At 52.9% G+C, this 17,366-nt stretch overlaps 3 protein-coding genes across 3 annotated transcripts; 1 reads left to right on the top strand and 2 right to left on the bottom strand.

Moving 5' to 3' along the window:
- Nucleotides 1–357: 357 nt before the first annotated feature.
- On the bottom strand, nucleotides 358–1,371 carry QC763_103160 (uncharacterized protein; the record flags this gene model as incomplete). Its single annotated transcript, XM_062906875.1, has 1 exon — nucleotides 358–1,371. One exon carries the CDS (start codon nucleotides 1,369–1,371, stop codon nucleotides 358–360), a length of 1,014 nt encoding a protein of 337 aa, XP_062769767.1.
- On the top strand, nucleotides 393–8,987 carry QC763_103150 (uncharacterized protein). Its single transcript, XM_062906874.1, has 4 exons — nucleotides 393–4,552; nucleotides 4,625–4,890; nucleotides 4,952–7,255; nucleotides 7,316–8,987. Exons 1-4 carry the CDS (start codon nucleotides 3,673–3,675, stop codon nucleotides 8,834–8,836), a joined length of 4,971 nt encoding a protein of 1,656 aa, XP_062769766.1. The 5' UTR covers nucleotides 393–3,672; the 3' UTR covers nucleotides 8,837–8,987.
- Nucleotides 8,988–13,019: 4,032 nt separating this feature from the next.
- On the bottom strand, nucleotides 13,020–16,914 carry QC763_103140 (uncharacterized protein). Its single transcript, XM_062906873.1, has 5 exons — nucleotides 14,520–16,914; nucleotides 14,227–14,457; nucleotides 14,101–14,168; nucleotides 13,881–14,050; nucleotides 13,020–13,808 (listed from the first exon to the last, which is right to left on the bottom strand). Exons 1-5 carry the CDS (start codon nucleotides 14,743–14,745, stop codon nucleotides 13,370–13,372), a joined length of 1,134 nt encoding a protein of 377 aa, XP_062769765.1. The 5' UTR covers nucleotides 14,746–16,914; the 3' UTR covers nucleotides 13,020–13,369.
- Nucleotides 16,915–17,366: the final 452 nt, after the last annotated feature.

Raw genomic sequence — 17,366 nt, 5'->3', positions numbered from 1 at the left:
TCTCAATTGATGCTCGTTCAGAGAATGCAAATAACAATAGACGAATCCCTTTCTCGCCCGAAATTGCCTAGCTACTTTCACGCGGCAAATCTTCCACGGTGCTTGATGCAGAAGGGTATCAGATCAATGAGTTACAGAACGCCGACAATGTTGACCCTTTGCCAGAACAAAAGAAAGACGAAGCAAAAAAAAAAAAAAAAAAAGAAAAGAAAAACCGAATTATCAACAGTCGTCCGGTTGAAAAACAGACTGGTAAGCGCCGCCCTTATGATGATGATGATGATGATGATGTCAAAGATGATGCAATACAACCATTCCAGTTGTCTCCCCAGCTCTTGTTTCAATGCTCTGGGGGTTTCAATCCTCCCAAATCGTCTCCAAATCCAAGTCCTGTCGTCTCTCGGCACCACATACACTCCACCGCTTCCGCTTGTCCCGGGAGCTGAAACCACTCAGGGTCCTACCACGAGATGAGCCATCAAGACTGCTCCTTCCCTTCTCTTCCTCGCCGCCTTCAGCTGCCTCCGCTGCTGCCTTGAGCTGCGCTATCCTCTCAGCCTCCAAAGCTGCCTCCTCTGCATCTGGTGAGTCTGGGATGGTTTCAAGACTGGAAATACTAGGGCTTCTGGATCGAAGTGAAGTTGGGGTAGACGGAACAGATGATGATGGATATGTCGAAAAGGTGGAGGTGCTAGAAAACGCATCATACGCGCGGTAAGACGGCGATGTGGCAACTGCAGATGGAGTAAGAGGGCCATTGACCGGAAACGAGCCCGCGCCGGGAACAGCCATATGGCGAAGGGGAGAGGCTGGCCGCCGTAACTTGGGAATAGTGGCTGAAGATGTTAAGCTCAGAGCCAGGTTGGGCGAACTGTTCCTCTCCGCAAGCTTCCGCTCAGGGTCGTGAACCGAAATCCGGGTTGGCGATGTGGGAAAGGCTTCGTCAACCGGCTTTCGGGGGATCCTAATGCGGCTGGGAGATCCTGCAGGGCTCGAAGGACGAAACTGAGGCGACAATGAAAAGTGACCACCGCCATTGATTCCTGGCATCGACTGTGTGCGCACCATGGGCGGCGGGGCCAGGCTTGCGGCCGACCTGGATCGCACGTGGTTGCTAGACAGCGGCGAGGATGCACGGGGACGGTATGTGAGCAAAGACCCAGGTGTCCATGTTGGAGAGATTGGTGAGGACGAAGGTGAGGGATCGGTCGATCGGCGGATCGTGGGAGGCTTTCGCAGGTAGTCGAATTCCGGAGGGCCGACTGGCGTCAACGTAGATGGAGTCGCCGAAGCAGAAGACGACGCTCTTGATGAGGGGAGAGACGTGGGCCGAAACTCCTCCATTCGCTCTGTCTCAGGAACGGGTTCCATGGTGAATTGCTTGACTGAGGATTCTGTTGTTCTAGTCGTGGTCTGCTGATGCCCTCATCAAACACCGTTTATGATGACTTGGTCAGGAAACTCATGGAGCGACACAGCGACAGCAAAGTCGATCCGACCGAACCACCGGCTGGGAGTGGGCGTGCAATGGCAACGGCAACAGCAACCGCAAGCAAATGTCAATGCCTGGATGCTTGGATGATGGAATTGCTTGCAATGCTGTTCCCCCTTGCAGCCGTGGCTGTGTTGGTGAGTGTGGACTGTGGAGGGCCAGGGGAAGCTTGCTCCGGCTCGGATTTCGGCAAGGTATCGATCGCAGCGACTACTTCTGAGAGCGGCGACCTGGTAGTTGTTGAAAAGAAGCTGGAAGCGGTCACCAGCGTCTCACGAAGTTGTTGCAGGAAGGACGACGGGAGAAGGAGAGACCCAAGACTCAGTCAATCAAGACCACTCACTGCACACGCGCTGCAGATGCGCACTGGAATGCAGGGAACGAAGGATTAAGGCGGGGTCTTTACCCGGCCAGGGGTGCTGCTGGATGCGCGGAATGCACCAATGGGGCAGTCGCTGGGGAACTCGAAGTGGACAAAGCCCGCGAGGGCGGGACGACTAATCATAGACAGACCAAGAAATATATGGTGCTCTGTTAGTGACCCTTCGCAGCTGACTTTTGCTGCTTGCCTCGGTGCTCTCGTTTTGGGGTAGGTAACGCATTCATCTCCAGGGACAACCTGAACTCGAACCAAACATGGAACCGTCGACATTACTGCCACAACTGCTGAAGTTGCCTCTGTCCGTGTCGACTCGAAACAACGGTTTGTGCTCTTGCGGTCTCACTCATCACTCTCAACCCCAGCTTTTGCACGGATCACCAGCGTCCGTCACCTGCGTGCCTGCGTCCGTCTCGAGCCGCCGCCAGGTCCAGCTCGCCACCGGGCGAAACACTGTTGATCCAGAACGGCACCTGCGGTTCCTTGATTGTTTCGGGGACTGATCAATTTTTCGGCGTTAAACTCAACCATGGGACGAATATTGCCAAGTGTGCTGCCACTCCCGTCACCTACCTATCTCAGAGCATCCTGATCGATTATTAACGGCAATGCAGCAATTCATTTTATTCAAGTTGGACAAGACATTCACCAAACAACAGCAAAACATCCGAACACGAATATATGGATTACTATGCTCGTCGATAGCGGTCAATGGCAGCCACCGGCCAATCATACAAAGTACACACCGCTTTCTTAACTCCAGGTTGCTCATGCACGACTTGTTTTCAGGTCCGATATACCATCTGCATCTTGGCATTTCTTCTACCAGTCGTGGCCACCTCTCATCCACAAGTCACAGCATACGTAGCGGCAAAGCTGTTTTTCGCCATCTCCACCCCCGCATTTTAGTGATGGTGTGCTCGCCGGGGAAGCGCGGAGAGACCCACCCGGCCGGATATAACATCCGAACCGCTCATGGACCGTGCTTTCGGCAGTCCTCCCGGTGGTCTTCCGGCCGCAACATGACGGAATGACGGGACGCTGCGGTCCGGTGCCAAGGAACCTGTTGGTTCGAAACTTCATTGGCTCTCCACAGCTGATGTTGCCATTGTCACCTTGTCTCAGCGCCTGTCAGACGCTTACCACAAGCTCTCCCTCGTCCTTTGGCTCTTCTTCTATCTCAAAGCATTAGATACACTGGATGGTTATTCGAGAAGTCTCGGACTGGCACATGTTGTATCAGGGCATCTGCAATATCGCGGGTACCTTGCCTCAGGCGCGCTCTGCCCTGATCTGATCTTGAACATTCAACTTGTGTTGTCAACTCGAACACAAAATCCGCCCATGCTACCTACCCTTTCCAGGATGTTGATCACTTGGCACTGTTCTACAGCATTGGTTGTTGGTTCTGTCAAAGGCCAGGCAACCTTTTGAGGTGCAGTACGAACAACCCAAATGGGACATATCGTTGGTGGACGCGCGGCCATCAGCAGTATTGCATCTAGATGCAGCATCTAAACCATTCAAGCCCTACCAATACTCTCAGGAACCTGGTGATGCTGTACCGCAAAGGAGATCCGGGGGCGTGACCCCCTGTCAACAACATACAAGGTCGTTCAGAGCCGCGTCACTTTGTGAGATGGGCAGTTGGCATTGATAGCCATACTGAAGATATACGAGGTTTAAGGGGCTGGGCAGTTCATTGAGGACCCCAGGTTATTAGTACATAAGTTTATGGCATGTCCAGACTACCCTTGGGCCGGGCATCTGGGAGAGCCGGTGATAAGGTAGATCGGTGACAATGGCAGCAACATCTCTTCGGGACTTTTCCCGACAGGTGAAAGCCATCACCAAGAAGAACCTCGTTCTCCTAGTCACACGGCACTGGATATCGACTCTTCTTCAATCCATTGTGGCTCCTATCGTCGTTCTCGCCCTCGTACTCAACATCCGAAACTTTGCCAAAAGCAGGGAACGCCTGGGGGTCGGCCATGCTCGTCCTATTCGTGCCCTCGCCGAAGCCATACCCGCTTCACAACAATTGATTCTTGTCAGACCTGATTTTCTCGGCTCTGATGTCGACACGGTCATCGACAGACTCGCCGCCTCGCTACCACACGACAAGACCATTCGCTTCAACTCGGCTAATGAAGCCAGAGGCCACTGCACACCCAACTTTCGAGGAGTGTCCAACTGCTACGCAACTATCGTCTTCAAAGATTCACCGCTGACAGTGGGCGTTTCCAACAACCAAACATGGGACTACACAGTCATCGTCGACCCCATACGCCACTACGGTATGACTCTTGACAGCAGCGTGTATGATGATGATAGTGCCATCCAAATATACCATCTACCTGTCCAGCTTGCTGTCGACAATGCTATTACCGATAGCAATGAGAGACCGAGGGAGTGGGCATACAGCCGGACGTCCCAGCAGTACCTCAACGACAACCTTGACGCTTGGTATTCCAGATTGGTCATCGGGACCTACGCCATTGTCTTCTTCCTCAGCACACTTGTCCCTGTTTACCATACTGTGAGCTTCGTGTCGGGCGATAGGGCGAGTGGCACGGCAGAGTTGATCGATGCCATGGGAGGAGGTCCGGCTGGCCGTGTCACCGGTACCATACTTGCACTGAGTGTGGTGCAGTTTCCGACATGGCTTATCTCTGGGTGTCGTAAGTCCTGTTCAAACAACTGCGTGAGAGACTGCGAGAGAAGTAGGGACTAACTCGACCGACCCTATCCAGTTTATCAAAATCTACTCTTTCCCGAAACCAACGCAGCAGTTCCCATCTTCTGGCAGCTTTTCAATGGTCTGGCCTTCCTCAACGCAGCCATTTTTGGTGCCTCTTTTTTCACGAAGCGCATCATCTCTAGCATATTCGTCATCATTTGTTTCTGTTGCCTCGGAGGCGGTGCCGCCATCATGTTGAATCAGGTCGCCGAAACGCCACAGGTGCTTCCTCTGTCGCTGTTGTTCCCTCAGATGAACTACATCTTTTCCCTGTCACATGTGAGACTGACGGCTATATTGCTCCAGACGATCTGACAAGTTACTGACATTGTTTTGACAGATGGCCAAGTTTGCTTATACCGCTCAGCCTGTGAACATGTCGCAAGCCATCCTGACAATACCTCAAGAATGGAATGGCCAACCAATTCCGGGTGGGAACTATCAGGTCGCCCTTTGGACATTCTGGGTTTTCTTGGTGATCCAAATCATGGTCTATCCCATCCTGGCCATCATCACCGAGCGGATCATGCACGGTACCAACTTCAAAAATCGGACTCTGTCTGAGACGGCTGATGACCCAACTGTTGCTATTCGAGCAACTGGTCTCACCAAAGTCTACTCTGGCTCGTGGATCAGGAGACTGTTTGGCTGCGGTCAGAGAGGCAAAACCTTCAAAGCTCTCGATGGAGTTGACTTAATCGCGCCAAAGAATCAAATTCTATGCCTCCTTGGTGTCAATGGGGCAGGCAAGTCTACGACTCTAGACTTGCTATCGGGGGCTGGAGCACCAACGGCAGGATCAATCACTATTAATGCTCGTCACCCTCGACTCGGCGTTTGCCCGCAGAGAAATGTCTTGTTCAACCGCCTCACAGTCTTTGAGCATGTCCAATTTTGGCGCGAGCTTAAAGGCGGACTCGAAGACAAACGAGCGCTTCATGACCTCATCGCTGCCTGCGACCTGACCAAGAAGACACACTGCCGGGCTGGCACGCTGAGCGGCGGTCAGAAAAGAAAGCTTCAGCTCGCCTGCATGTTCGTTGGTGATACGACTGTCTGTATGATGGATGAGGTCACAACCGGTTTAGACCCTGTTTCTCGACGGACTATCTGGAACATCATTCTAGCTGAGCGTTCCAAGAGATCGATGGTCTTCACAACTCATTTCCTGGACGAAGGCGAGGTTCTCGCTGATCATATCATCATCCTGTCCAAGGGTCAGATCAAATGTCGAGGCACCGGAACCGCTCTCAAGAATCAGCTCGGCGGGGGGTATCGGGTGAGCATTCCCATGGGTGGAAGCACGATGGCGGACAAGCTGGACCTCGATGCGCCAAGAGGTGTCCATCAAGACCGGATTCTCTACAAGACACCCGACTCCAAGTCCGCCGCTCAGTTGATCGCCAGACTGGAAGCAGCAGGACAGACCGACATCCAGGTTGCCGGACCGACAGTAGAGGATGTGTTTCTCCGGGTTGCCCAAGACGATATCGCTGCGGTTGAAGAGGACGGCAAGAAGGATTCAAGAACAGCGGTCGACATCGAGAAGACGGCATCATTCACACCGGCACAACAATATCAACAACTCAGCTTCGGCCAGCGCCCAACTTTCTTTCAACAAGTCCGCGCGCTTCTCCTCAAACGCCTTCTCATCATACCCCGATATTGGGTCGGGGCTTTCCTCGTTCTTGCTCTTCCGATAGCCTGCATGCCCCCGATCAACGGGTTCATCGCCCAGGACTTCACCCGGCCGGGCTGCAAGAATCTATACGCCGAACTCCAGCCCTCGCAACAGTTCGATCCTTATGTTTCCCCTGTTTACATGACAAGCTCCACTGGCCTGAGCTCGGCCATGGGCCCGAGTTCGTTCACAGACACCTTTTATACTGTCCTCAGGGACTTTCCCATCGGCAACCCCCCCGCTCCTAACATCAGCGGCCAGTATCCCGTATGGAGTGAGCCCTATTCTATTGATCAATTTGGCGACGACTGGCAACAGATGACGCACTGGGAAGACTTTTCGGCCTACATCCACCTGGTACATGCCAGAGGCTTTTCTGGTCATTGGAACACAAAAGCGTTGTGGATGGGTGGAGACGGTGAGCCCAGCCCGACGCTGGCGTGGGCAATCGAGAATGCACAACACCCCCCTAATATAATGGCGCTTTTGAACTTGTATTCTTCGGTAAGGAGCGGGGTCAAGATCCGAGTCTCGACATCGGCGGAACCGTTTTATGGCGGGGGCTATGGTGATGGGAGTTGGACGTACATTCTCTACGCCGCGTTCATCTTCACGGTGTACCCGTGCTTCTTCGCGCTGTACCCGGCCTTTGAGAGGTCGAGCAAGGTCAGGGCGCTACAGATTTCGAACGGGGTGCGGCCGCTGCCGATGTGGACGGCGTACTTTTTGTTTGATCTGTGCTTTGTTTTGGTGGTGTCGATTGCGTACACTGTAACCATTTCGATGCAGTTTCCGGTGTGGTTTGGGCCGGAGTACATGCTCATTATATGTCTTTTGCATGGCATTACGAGCATCTTCGTCAGCTACATTGTGTCGACGTGGGCCAAGTCTCAGCTGTCGTCGTTTCTGTGGGCACTGGGATTCAACTTGCTGGCGTATTTTGGGCTGGCGTTGGCGTATACTGTGAGTTCATCTCGTCTACTAACCGGACTTGAAGGTCAAAACTGACGGTTCTTTCTCTAGCTACCCTCTGTCTTGAGCGATCCGCTTGTTGTACAACGAAATGCCGACATTATCTCCCATGTTCTGGGCATCTTCTTCCCAGCGGGCAGTTTGTTTCGCGCCATGGCCGTCGGATGGAATTTGTACCAGCTCGGCTGCCGCGGTGATTCGGACTTTCAAGCACCTGCTGGATCGTGGTGGGGGTACGGCTTTCCCATCTGCTACCTCGTTCTTCAGGTGATTGCCTTTGCCTTCATTCTCTGCGTTCTCGACAAAGACCTCTCTCTTTCTTTGATGCCCTCACGGAAAGAGAAGACTTCACCCGTGACCAACAACACCGCTGCAACACTCCCCTCCCACCAAGAAGAAAAGCTGCAGCCCAGCCTCAACTCCACCCCTGCCGAAAATGAGCTCCTTTCCATCTCCCACATCAGCAAATCATTCGGCACCAACACCGCCGTCTCCGATGTAACTTTCTCCCTCTCCCAGGGCGAGATCATCGCCCTCCTCGGTCCCAACGGAGCAGGCAAAACCACAGTCGTCAACCTCATCCGCGGCGAACTCGCCCCCGACAGCGGCCAAGTCTTCCTCCGAGGCGAGGACATCTCCTCCTCTTCCTCGGCCAAATCAACCATCAACTCCGCCATCGGGGTTTGTCCCCAGTTCGACGCCTTGGACCTCCTCACCGCCCGCCAGCACCTCCGCTTCTACGCCAAAATTAAGGGCATCCCCCCCAGCGAAACCGAACTCAACGTCACAGAGGTGATGAACCAAGTTGGCTTGGCCCCCCATGCGGATAAGCTTGCCACCAAGCTCTCCGGTGGAAACAAGAGGAAGCTGTCGTTGGCTATCGCTCTGATGGGCAACCCTGCCGTTTTGGTGCTCGACGAGCCGAGCAGCTCTATGGACGCAGCCGCCAAGAGGAAGATGTGGAAGGTGCTTAGCCATATCGCTTCTGCACCTGGAAGGTCGCTGCTGTTGACCACGCACAGTATGGAAGAGGCTGACGCGTTGGCTACGAGGGCGGCGATTTTGGCTGGGGGAAAATTACTCGCGTTGGGAACGACGGAGGAGCTGAGACGGGAATATAGTGACAGTGTTTGTGTCCAGCTGGTCCTCAAGTCAGCACCTACTCCTACCGAGAAAGAAGTCGAAATGGTGGAGCAATGGGTGAGGGGGCAGTTTGGAGAGGGGACGGTGTTTGAAGGTCGGAGCTTGGGCGGGCAGGTGAGGTTTGTAGTGCCGAGTTTGTTTGTTTCGGCAGCGCCTTCCAGGGCGGCGACAGTTACTGGCAAGGACGAGGAGCGGGATAGTATCTCTGCTGTGAGCAGCAAGACGGAGCAGCAGGTTGTGAAGGGGGGGGTGGGGAGGTTGATTGAGCTGATTGAGGAGAGCAAGGAAAGGTTGGGGCTGGAGGATTACACTGTGGGCGCGCCGACGTTGGAGAGGGTGTTTTTGAGTGTGGTGAGGGATAATTTTGTGGAGGAGGATGGGAAGGTGAGGGTGCCGTTTTGGAGGAGGTGGTTTGCGAAGGCTGCTTGAGGGGTGGTGATGGGCGCGTTGGTGATACCCGTTTAGAGTGGAGGTGTGGAAATAGAGACAAGAGTTAAAGGATAGAAAAGCACTACAAGTAGACACTCTCTAGTTATTTTCTATGTAGCAACTCATCAAGAAACGCAACATTTTGTTTATTTATCCCTTCGTGTCTCAACAGCGCAATCCATGGCTGGGATTCAACTGCCATGCCCAAGGGCGGTTATACAAAAGTAAACAGAGTCATGGCATCTATGACATGTGGGGCGAGTTGATGATAATGTTATCGAACACCAACCGAGTTGGCAGACTGCTATTCAACTTTTTCTCCAGAGCATCTGATGTTGATAAGTAAAGTGGGTGTGCTCTTGGTTGCACCTCTGTGATGCTCCACGTTACCCCTATTTACCCCTTTTCTCTCTACCTTCTCTATCCTAGGTATCCCAGTCACAAGGAAACACCAATACCTCCTTCCCTCCTTCCCTCCTTCCCTCCTTCCCTCCTTCCCTCCTTCCCTCCTTCCCTCCTTCCCTCCTTCCCTCCTTCCCTCCTTCCCTCCTTCCCTCCTTCCCTCCTTCCCTCCTTCCCTCCTTCCCCTTCTGCCAAGCCCCCTATGTTGGCGGATCTAACAAGTCAATAGATGACGACATACTCACACTACAGCCCCCTTGTCGTCCCCATGGTTAGTTCCACCCACCTCAGCCTTATCTGCAATTGCTTCACACTAACATCAAGCCAACACCAAGTCCTCGATCCGACTTTTTACGCTCCTTAAAAAGGCAAACAACCCCGATGTGCACCTTCCTGCATCTTTGTCTCCGTGTTTGCCTCCTCACCGATCCAAACGTGGCTTGCTGAACGTACGATCGCAGTGGAAACAGTGTGTATCTGGCCGGTCTACACATGTTATAATTTCCGAACCTCAACGGCGTTAAGCTCGCTCATCGGCACGCGCTACATTAACCAGGTTATCGGCACCGATCACCCCTCACCGGCTTCTCTTTCGGCATCGTTCAATAATCAAGTGGCTGTCCGGGTATGTGTCCGTCCAGCTTCCGCTCACAAACTCGTCCGTTCAAGCCAACAAAGTGTGGCGTCCTCGTGGCGTTGTTTGCTCGCAAACAATTTGTGTCACCAACCACCACCCATCACTGAAGAATTTTGATCCCCTCGAGATCCTCCCTCCCGTTTCCAGCCGTCAAAAGTGTGGCCTTGTATCGTGGCGTCCGGCTTGCTGTCGTGGCACCACACCTTTTCTTCCCCCAAGTGATCTACCCGGTTGGTGGGTGATGATCCATCTTTCTAAATCTGTACCTCCGGAAATATTCCCGGATCCCCACTCTCGCCATCCAATAACGTGAGGTGTTTATGCACATTGACTGAGACCACCAGCACAGTTAGGCATGGTGATGTGACAAACTGTATCACAGAAAGAATTCGCGATGCTTGTCACAGTATCCGCCGGTACATGTACCCAGTGTGAAAACCGCTCCCCCTTCTACTCCTCATCGGATGTCGACCTCGACTTACACCATCCCAAAGCTATTCACCGGCCCTTACGCGGTGTGATGATAATCGGGTGCTTACCTCCGACAAGGACACCAACGACGACGACAACGGCAGCGCCCACGCATAAGGGTCCCAGTAAGACCCCGGTGCTGTTGCTCTCGTAGGGTTTGGTGCCGTGCTGCGGTGTCGCGTTATGTCCGTCCTCCGGGTCCGGGAGATGATACGAATAAAAGTACAACCAACCACAGTGTGAAACTTCAGTAACCTCTCGAACACCTTCCACCCCCAAAATGATCCATCCGTGTAGTTGATATCTCTCGTTTTCGCTTTCTGCCTGCCATTGTTGTTGTCTTTTTAGAAAAAAAGAAAGTAAACCTAAATCCTCCGCAGTAATTCCCCTTTTCCCCTTTTCCTATCATAGCCGCCGGAAGTATCCAAAACTCCCAAGAAAAAAAAAGTCCAACAAGGTACATAATCGGCGGTTGATGGTTGATGGGAAAAACACCGAACAAGCACCATGATTCGCTACGGCTTAGTTGGCAAGCCAAAATATGGCGTTGTGAGGGGAGAATAAAGAAAAAGAAATGCCTGGTACTCCACGGTACGCTACCCGTTCTCAAGAAACTCGTTCTCCCAACCACCACCACCACCACCGAGGGTTTTCAGTGGCAGCCAATCATCTGTCAACAGGGGGGGGTTAACATCACCTCATCCGCGGGCCTAGTTTGTATTTTCACCAAAAGCAACAGGCCACTCTAGAGCGGGAGGGGTAGCTGCAGGTTTGGATCCGGCTAGCTGTCGCTATCTCGTATTTGGAAAATGGGTGTGTGTGTCGAACCACATGGGAGATCGAACGCAAAACAACAAAAAAAAAAAAAAAAAAAAAAAAAAAAAAAAAAAAAAAAAAAAAAAAAAAAAAAAAAAGAATGCGCTCTCTCTTGGGGTCCCAAGACAAGACAGCCGAAAGTAACAAACTTTATTTCGCATTTCTCGTCCTACGACTCTCACGCCCTCATGATTCCTATGACATCGGTTAGGCCCATCAAAGATTCCCAGGTTAGGGGACGGGGACATGGGAGAGCGTGTTTTCAAGGCTATTTAATTAACCACTGCTTTTACTGATGAGTATAAGACGGGGGGGAAAAAAGGCAACATCCGGTCTCTCTCTCTCTCTCTTGCTGGTCAATAACCCCCTCCCCACATGTCAAGTATTTTCTCTCCACAGACTACAAGAATTAGCCATGTCCAAGAAAGAAAACATTCAGGCGGTGTGACGCAACAAACCTGCCCCCTTCAATAACCATCAACTGTCGCCAACCTCATAAAATAACCGCAACAACACGAAATGCTCACCCGATTCCCAAAGAACCCGGGTACTAAGTCCCATCAATCAAAAGTGGCACAAAAGAAAAACTGAAGTGTGTAACGAGGGGTAATTAAATGCCTCGTGCTCGCTTACCCCTAACCGGCAGCTTTTCGTCCTCATTCCAGCAGCAGCAGAACCAGGGATGACCCTGCTGACCGACCCATCAGCTCGGGACAGTGATCGTCGCCGTCTCTGATCTACCGGGAGCACACACACCCCACCGTCCCATGCATAATGGAACTGGGCTAGCTGGGATGTCACTGACCACCTGAACAACGCCCCCCCCAGCCGCGCCTGCGTGTGCACGGGCCGCAAGATTCGGATATATACAACCCACCGAGAGGAATGCGTGTGTGTGCGTAAAGGCCGCCAACTCGCCAGCTCACATATCGTCGGAGGGGCGGCCCCGAAGGGTGGGGGGAGATCGGCTGATATGTGATAGATATCCAGCTATCATATCTCTTTGTCGACTAAGTACACTGACACAAGGCGGACGTGTGTATTTCTTACCTCGGGTGGGAAAAGATGTTAGCGTGTATCTACTCCGTACATACAGTAGTAGAGAGCCTTTTGATTCCATCCATCCATCCATCAAGGTTCCCCTCGGTAAACAATCGGAAATACTCTCCTAATAAGGTCAGAAGAAGGCAACAAAGTGACATGCAACCCTGTGGTCAGTGGTCACAATGCACGACAAACCACAAACCACAAACGACAAGACCAAAACGGGGAAGCACCTCCAGCTTGCCCCGATACAACCCTGAGCCCCTCGATCTGGGACATGATATGCCATCGAAAATCCTCCTTCTTTCCAAGCCCCGCACCTGGCGTGTGGACCCCTTCCCCTTCCCCTTCCCTGCCACATGCTCGACTTATACGTGATGTCATGGCTGAATCAACAGTCTCATACCAATATCTCGACTTGCCATTCTGGGTCGCCAGTGCAGGGACGAGAGCTGAAGAACAAAAGTCGCAAAATGATATCTGATAAAAGACAGATCGATAGATAGCGAGCCCCACTTCATGTGGTGATGTGGCCTGCGGGGTTGAAAACTCCCCCAGCCACAGCCTAAGCAAACACTACCAGCCTGATGGCTGCAGTCTGATCTCGATAGTACCTTGTAGTAATGGAAATGGTAATGGAGTCTGGCAGTAACTGAGATGCAGCAAAGTGTCCATTCGGCAATAATCAGCCACTTGCCGCCGCCGAGAGACTACGTCGACGCCTCGCGCCAAAAACAGAAAAAAAGAAAAAAAGAAAAAAAGAGAAGAAAGAAGAAAGAAAAAAAAGGGAAAAACGATCAGGAGAAAGAACGTGGTCTTGCTGGTAATGGATTTGATTGAGGGCCGCCAGTAGGCGCTTGTCCAGCAAAACCAGCCTGTGAATAATACTAAAACACCAAAAGAAAACACACGATTTGCGCCTTCTTCTCCTTTTTTTCCCAACTACCCCCCTTCATTTGAACCATACCCCCTTTTTCCTTTTCCTTTTCCGTTTTTCCCACCCATAGCATAGTAACAACACAGACGCCATCTCGCCAGTTTTAGATCCTTTCCATGCACACTGTCGTCCCGAGATAGAATTAGCAATGAAAGATGTACACACACCCCCCCCCCCCCACACACACACACAAGATGCCCAAGAAAAGTGCGATGCTATCCCCAATCTAGTTAGGTTGAGAACGAAGAGGAAAGTAGAAATCGGGCATGGGGTCCAGGTGCCAGTTCTTGGTGCCCTGCTCCTTGAAGGCACGCTCCCACTCATGCTCCAAAGCGGTGGGAATGGTCCAGCCCTCTCGGGAGCTGCGAAGACGCATGCGGACGAGGTGGCGCTTCTCCGTGGGACCGTCAGCAAAGCCCTCACGACGGTGGAGGATGGCCAGGTTGTTGATGAAATGAATGTCGCCGGCCTGAGTTTGAATCTCCATCTCCGTAGCCCGAGCAATGGACTCAATCGCATCCAAAGCCTCCATTTGACTGCTGGTCAGGGATGGGAGGTTCTTGGACCGGGGATGAGCCTCATTGCCGAGGAGAGCAGCACGGCCAAAGTTCATAATCAACCTGTTATCCTGGTAGAAAATGACAGGACGGCACTGGAAGCGAGGACTGCAGGCAGACAGGGTGGTGGTCAGCCGCAAAGCTCCACAAACGGCAAGCCAGTCAGAAGCAATAACTTACAGCGCAAATGGCCAATCAGAGCGAGCCAAGGTACGGATGATATCCGGGCGAGTGGCCGCAAGAACGTTGTAAACGGTGTAGGCCGAGGAAATAATACACTTTCCGCCGGCAGCAGCAGTGCTGCGAGTCAACCAGCTGATGACATCTCCAGCCTCCTCATGGTGGAAAGTCTGCCACAGGTCAGTGAAGCCCCAAAGCGCGCGAAATATGGGTGGCCTACAATCGACTTGTTCGAGTGTCTGTGGTGCTCGGCGGCCAACTTGGTGCTGTTGTCAGCGACGATGTGGACTGCGCCAGAATGTGTCAGTCAAAAGGTCAAGGTTGCGAGGCCCAAAGACATGCGTACCCAGCATGTTGCCACGCTTGTCCTGGCGACCGCGCTGTTCGGCAATGTACGATGAAAGGCCAAGGTAAACCAGGCTGAGATCCTCAACAGGATAGGATGCAGGCTTGAGGCCGCGGATGACAGAGAACCCCTTCCCGTTGTGAACCTCGCGGCTGAGCTTCTCAAGCTTCGGCCCAAGGGTAGGGAGAGGGAAGTTGGTAGGCTCAACGAGATCTCCATCCTGGTCAAGGGCTACAACGATGCGTCAGTGACACGACAGGATCCTGCAGGAATAACTCCAAGTAGGAACGCACTCTTGAAGTGAGCAACAGCCGCATTCACCTCCGTGATGTCATCCTCGTTCAGACGAAGAATAAAGTCAGCGGCCACCGCCAGGGAGGCGGGAGTCCAGGCCAGCTCGCTGTCGAGGTGAGACGGAAAGCCGGACGGCAGTGCTGGGGCAGCAACAAGGTTGACATTGACGTCGGTGATTGGGGCAACAGCCGCCCGGGAGATGGGTCCGGATACAAGAGCAGACATGGTGGGAAAATGTTGAGAGCTGGTTCGATGTGACGTAAACAGGTGGGAGCAGGTTGGTACCGGTCTAACAGATGACCGAGAATAGACTTTAACGGTTTTCGAAGAGAGAGCCAATGGTGCCCGGACGTGTATGCTGTGGATGCGAAGACACAGGACAGAGAAATGAAATGAAGACGAGTGAGGAGGGAAAGAACGAGAGAGAAGTCAGGTTTGGGGGAAGAAAAGTCGGACTGATATAGTTTTGTCAACTTGACCTCTTTGTGCTTGCCCAATTCCATTTGCTGCCGCTGTCCGAACCCAGGAAACCGGTGAGCGGGTGGGAAATAACAACACGGCGAGGACCGTAGCCGTCCCGTCATTGACCTAGCCGGAGGACAGGTTGTGGTGCTTACACAAGAACGAAAGGAACAGGCGATGATGTTGAGAAGCAGCCACACGGGTAGCCAGTGGAAGCCGGCAGGAAGGTACATGCTACCCAGACAGGGCTGCTCAGGCCAGGGCCTGCGAGGCACGGCATGAAGTAGAGATATCTTAACTCGCTTAGTATGCCCGGCAGGCACAAGGAGTAGCGATACTCGAACTTGGGCATGGACAGACAGAAAGATGCTGAACTTCCTCCGAAGTGCTGATAGCAGCCATGCGAGTTTCAGGTCACCAATGGAAAAACGGCCGTCTTTAGCTGTCCAAGAGAGCACCACTTGAGGTTGCCCTGGCCTAACCAAGGTGGATGACTCGCGACGGAGTGGGATGTAGAAAGATGGGAGCCAGGGGTGCGGGAGAGGTGCTATGCGAGTACTTGCTCCAAGTTCTTGACCCTGTCCGCGCAAAAATGCGGTTGGAGGCTTCAAGATTTTGAATGCAGGTGTCCTGACCGTTTGGGCCGATCGACATGACTCGGTCAGTCAAGTACGTTCTTTCCTAACTCCTAGTAGTCTGGTAGCTATGAAGTGTGTGGGGTTGGCAGTGAAAACTGTATGGAACCAAAAGCGGGAAATCCCAATTACGACTAGACCTGTCTCGGGCCAGCCCAAGCTAGCCTAAGCGGAAGTCGCTGCTGAGAGGAGAGGACGACCAAGCAGGAATGGATTCATGAAGAAAAGTCTGAGCATGTAATTGAAACGAACGCCCTTGGAGAGGTGAAAGCAGCTTCGATTGCAGTTCCGCCCGATGTACCACGATTCGCTGCTTTGGGCACTTGCCTCTGACAAGCTCCTCATCAAGGTGCCCTGTGGTGTGGTGTACCCATGAAAGATCGAGACTCTTGCCTTACACGACGGTCCCTGACGAAGCTGGTCGGGCAGGACCCGGACGTGGAAACCAAAGACTGCAGAGTGATAGGTACCTTGACACGAACTAGTGGCCAACGGGGCGGGATCTCCTTGATCTCCCACATGAGATAGTGCAGCGAGCAAGGCCAACCCAGCCGGCCGATGCCCTGCGCGAGGGCGATGAGCGAACATGGAGCATACCGTGGAGACAGAGGCAAGAACATCCATCCATCGGATGCGGTCCTTCCAGGTTCTCGACGGCGCACCAGAGACTCCACTAGTTGTTGTCACACCAGCGGATCGTGACGGCGGGGTCTGGCTTCAGGACACTAGGTAGGTACGTAGGTAGGTATGGCGGGAAGGAGCGGGAAAAGAACTCGGACGACTCTCCTTGGTAGGTACGATGGCCCCATGAGACGAGAACGGAAGGCACCACTGTTGGCGGCAGACCCTCTGGCTGAGTCGACCGGTGAGAGGGAGAGCTCCGCCAATGCGTCGATCGGTGCCGTTCTCTGGATGGGAGCTGCCGACAGATACGATAACCGGTCTGTGTGTTTCCGGGCACGACATGAGTGAAGTGGCGCGATGTCGAGATGTGAAGCTGGGCAGGAAGGCCTCTTCCATTGTCTGCTAGGGCGGCAATAAAAAGAAGAAAAAAATCTTCCAGCAGCCCAGCCAAGAGCAGATCAGGTTTTAAACAGTGCAACAGTGCAACATGGGAAAAGGGAAATGGATGGAAAACAAAATAGCCATCTAAAAGCGTGTCAAATGGGCCATTGTGATATGGGAACGGAACAAGGGGGTTTGGGGAGACATGGCTTACCATGGAACTCGCAGTTGAGTATCACGGCCGGGCGATCTTGCATGCTGCCACAGCATTGGCGCCTATCCACGATGGGAGTCTAAAAAGTTCCTTCGTTGAAACCAGGAAATCGAAAGTCTCAAGGCGCTTGTGGAATGAGCTGCGGGATACCGCATTGCATATGCAAGCTCCAACTGCAGCAGAGGCGCAAGGCCAGTAGCCAGGCTACTCTGCATTGGTAAACATCTACAGAGCCAAGCACGCATAGCAGGTGCCGTAGATGCCTTTTTTGTCCATGTTTGGCACCCTCGATGTGTAGGTTGCCGGCCGGTCAAGGTCGCGAAGCTCGGGTCGAAAGAAGAAGAGGATGATGGGAAGGGCCGGGACAGCGGGACGGCTCACTGCCGCTGCTGTTTCGTCACACAAGAAAACAAAAAAGAAAACTCGGACGAGCCGCATCAGAAACCTCGGAAAGGCGCAGAGCAGCGGTTCTACACGATCCATTTACAGATTTTGTTTGTTGGGAATATGGATCATGGTGCCGTGTCGTT

The sequence above is a fragment of the Podospora pseudopauciseta genome, chromosome 1, assembly GCF_035222475.1.
Source record: "Podospora pseudopauciseta strain CBS 411.78 chromosome 1, whole genome shotgun sequence".
Taxonomy (NCBI): domain Eukaryota; kingdom Fungi; phylum Ascomycota; class Sordariomycetes; order Sordariales; family Podosporaceae; genus Podospora; species Podospora pseudopauciseta.
Note: the sequence above shows the minus strand (reverse complement) of the source record. Positions and strands in the feature narration are given on the sequence as shown.

Excerpts from the sequence above, each read along its gene's own strand:
- QC763_103140 (XM_062906873.1), bottom strand. The coding sequence starts at position 14,745 with ATGTCTGCTCTTGTATCCGGACCCATCTCCCGGGCGGCTGTTGCCCCA. Across the intron at positions 14,051-14,100 it reads GACACTCGAACAAGTCGATT|ACTTTCCACCATGAGGAGGC; the intron begins GTAGGCCACCCA and ends GACCTGTGGCAG. Across the intron at positions 13,809-13,880 it reads TCTGATTGGCCATTTGCGCT|TCCTCGCTTCCAGTGCCGTC; the intron begins GTAAGTTATTGC and ends GTCTGCCTGCAG.
- QC763_103150 (XM_062906874.1), top strand. The coding sequence starts at position 3,673 with ATGGCAGCAACATCTCTTCGGGACTTTTCCCGACAGGTGAAAGCCATC. Across the intron at positions 4,553-4,624 it reads ATGGCTTATCTCTGGGTGTC|TTTATCAAAATCTACTCTTT; the intron begins GTAAGTCCTGTT and ends GACCCTATCCAG. Across the intron at positions 4,891-4,951 it reads ACATCTTTTCCCTGTCACAT|ATGGCCAAGTTTGCTTATAC; the intron begins GTGAGACTGACG and ends TTGTTTTGACAG.